This window comes from Impatiens glandulifera, chromosome 3 (assembly GCF_907164915.1).
Source record: "Impatiens glandulifera chromosome 3, dImpGla2.1, whole genome shotgun sequence".
NCBI lineage: Eukaryota > Viridiplantae > Streptophyta > Magnoliopsida > Ericales > Balsaminaceae > Impatiens > Impatiens glandulifera.
The window spans coordinates 57,250,949-57,253,302 of NC_061864.1; the positions used below are offsets into that span (position 1 = coordinate 57,250,949).

Sequence of the window (2,354 nt, forward strand, 5' to 3'; positions counted from 1 at the left end):
GAAATGATATTTAAATTTATTATATACCAAAGTTTATCTTTCTGACAAATAAGATTAATTGTTAAGTACAACTTGATGATAAAAGATAATACATAGAATGATCCAACAAGGGAAACATATCCAAAACCTTATTTTAATAATTTAAACACTCATCAATCCTTTTTTTTACTCTTGATTAATTATTTAAAAACATAATGATAATTAAAATATTCTTTCCCTCCAACACTTAAATTACTCATAGAAAGATTTATTAAAAATCCTTGGTGTTGGTATTGCCATGAGAGGTTTCTTTTTCTTTAGTCCAATCCCAAACTTCTCTTCTAAATTTAGCTTTTCCCCAACCGGAACGCTCCACTCGAAACCGTGAACTAGGGAGGCTAGGAATAATACTAAAATCCTTTCTGCTAATTCGATGCCCACACAGATCCTCCTTCCAGAGCCAAATGGAAAATATTTAAAGTCATTTCCATTGAAGTCCCATTTTGATCCCATAAACCTCTCTGGGTCAAATTTTAGTGGGTTTTCCCAAATAAAAGGATCCCGATGAATGGCCCAAACATTAACGCAAACACGGGCACCCTTGGGGATCGAATAACCACCAACAATGCATGACTTGCTAGGGCAGCGTGGTGCTAGGAGGGGCACAATTGGGTGTAAACGCAATGTCTCTTTGATGATTGCTTTCAAATAAGGTAATTGATGAATATGTGATTCATCAACCATATTGTTTGCACCCACCACTACTTCTAATTCTTGTTGTGCTCTTTCCATTACCATGGGATTGTTCATCATCTCGGCCAACCCGAATTCCATTGCGTGAGATGTTGGACCAGCCCCTGCGACGATCATATCCTGTTCAAAAGAAATATATATGAGTAGGTTTAAACAATATAATTTATAATATATAAAATAAATAAACAAAATTAGCAATAGGGAACATGCACTAAATTAATTGGACGTATTGAAATTGTATCATATTAAGGAGTTAGAATAAATACCATTAATAGAGTTTTGGCATGGGTCATAGTTAAAGGTGTCTTAGCATCTCTGCTGTCTCTTATATTCAACAAAGCTTGCAAAAAATCCTTCTTATGAAGTGTATTATTCTTTTCATTATCCTCACGCGTCCGTTCATTTACCATCAATTCAAATATATTTTCAAACTTCTGCACTAACCTCTTCATCTGTTTCTCAATACTTTGGAAATCAAAATACGCCAAGCTTGGAAAGAAGTCAGAAATATTTGGCTTTCCTAGCAGCAGAATCATCTCATTCACAATCAATCCTAACCCATTCACTAGACTCTTGTTCTCCTCCTCATTTCCACCTCGTCCTCCACACAACATGTTGGTGATTAAACTAATCATTGTCATGAATATCTCTTCTCCAACATTCACTTGTGACATCCCCCGAACATAGAGGTTCTTTACCATCCTTCGGACCTCGTTCTGTCGGAGAACATAGGTAGAATCCAACATGGGTCCGCTGAGCATTTCTTGTACACAAACTCTCCGTAGCATACTCCATTCGGGTCCATACGGGCTCCACAAGATGTCGGAACCGTCATAAAACCCTACTTTACCAGCAATCGAGACATCACGATTGGCAAAGATAATATCTTGATCCTTGAGAACCTCACTTGCTACCGAGGGAGATGAGATGATAATGACAAGTTTGTAGCCAAGATGAAGGGAGATGATTGGTCCATAGGTTTGGGAAAGTGTGGTAAAGTAATTTTGACGTTGAAGATGGAGGAAAGGGATCAGGTTCCCAACAAAAGGTAGGCCTTTGGGTCCTGGAGGCAGGTGTGGCGATTTTGGGGTATTTTTGTAGAACTTCTTAACTAGAAGCCAGATGCACCATATCATAGACAAGACCAATATAAAATAGGTAACACATTTGAAGTTCGAGAATGAGGCTGTTATTAATGCCATGAGAAAAGAAATCTTGTATATGAAAATTTGTAACACAGCACAATATATATATGAAAGCAATTTATTTAAAAGCAACTGAGGTTAGTCAAGAGACAAGACGTGCCTCCAAAATTTTAGGCGGGCCTACATATACAGGAGCTTGTTTGATCTGGGATTTAAAAAATTAATTTTTTTTTTCCAAAATAATAGATTGTTCTATATAAACATTTGTTATTTATAGTTAAATGAAAAAAAAACTTATTATAAAGAACAAAGGAGGATCTAGATTTGCTTAAGTGAGTAGTGAGAAAAAGTGGGGAACACGAACAAGCTTAGTGTAAGGAGAATTCCCACTTTTGAATAAAATACAATTAATAATGAACTTTTAAAGAGAAAAATTGGGAGCTAAAAAGACAACGTTGGTGATGGTTTTTTCTTTCT

The 2,354-nt window shown here is 36.1% G+C and overlaps 2 protein-coding genes across 2 annotated transcripts; both read right to left on the reverse strand.

Moving 5' to 3' along the window:
- Window positions 1-231: 231 nt before the first annotated feature.
- Window positions 232-849, reverse strand: LOC124930460 (flavonoid 3',5'-hydroxylase 1-like). Its single transcript, XM_047470801.1, has one exon. The coding sequence runs from the start codon at window positions 847-849 to the stop codon at window positions 232-234; it is 618 nt and encodes a 205-aa protein (XP_047326757.1).
- A 101-nt stretch (window positions 850-950) lies between these two features.
- Window positions 951-1,934, reverse strand: LOC124930461 (cytochrome P450 93A3-like). Its single transcript, XM_047470802.1, has one exon. The coding sequence runs from the start codon at window positions 1,932-1,934 to the stop codon at window positions 978-980; it is 957 nt and encodes a 318-aa protein (XP_047326758.1). The 3' UTR covers window positions 951-977.
- Between the last annotated feature and the right edge of the window lie 420 nt (window positions 1,935-2,354).

What these genes read in the sequence shown, in the direction of transcription:
- LOC124930460 (XM_047470801.1), bottom strand. Translation starts at nt 849, where the DNA reads ATGATCGTCGCAGGGGCTGGTCCAACATCTCACGCAATGGAATTCGGG.
- LOC124930461 (XM_047470802.1), bottom strand. Translation starts at nt 1,934, where the DNA reads ATGGCATTAATAACAGCCTCATTCTCGAACTTCAAATGTGTTACCTAT.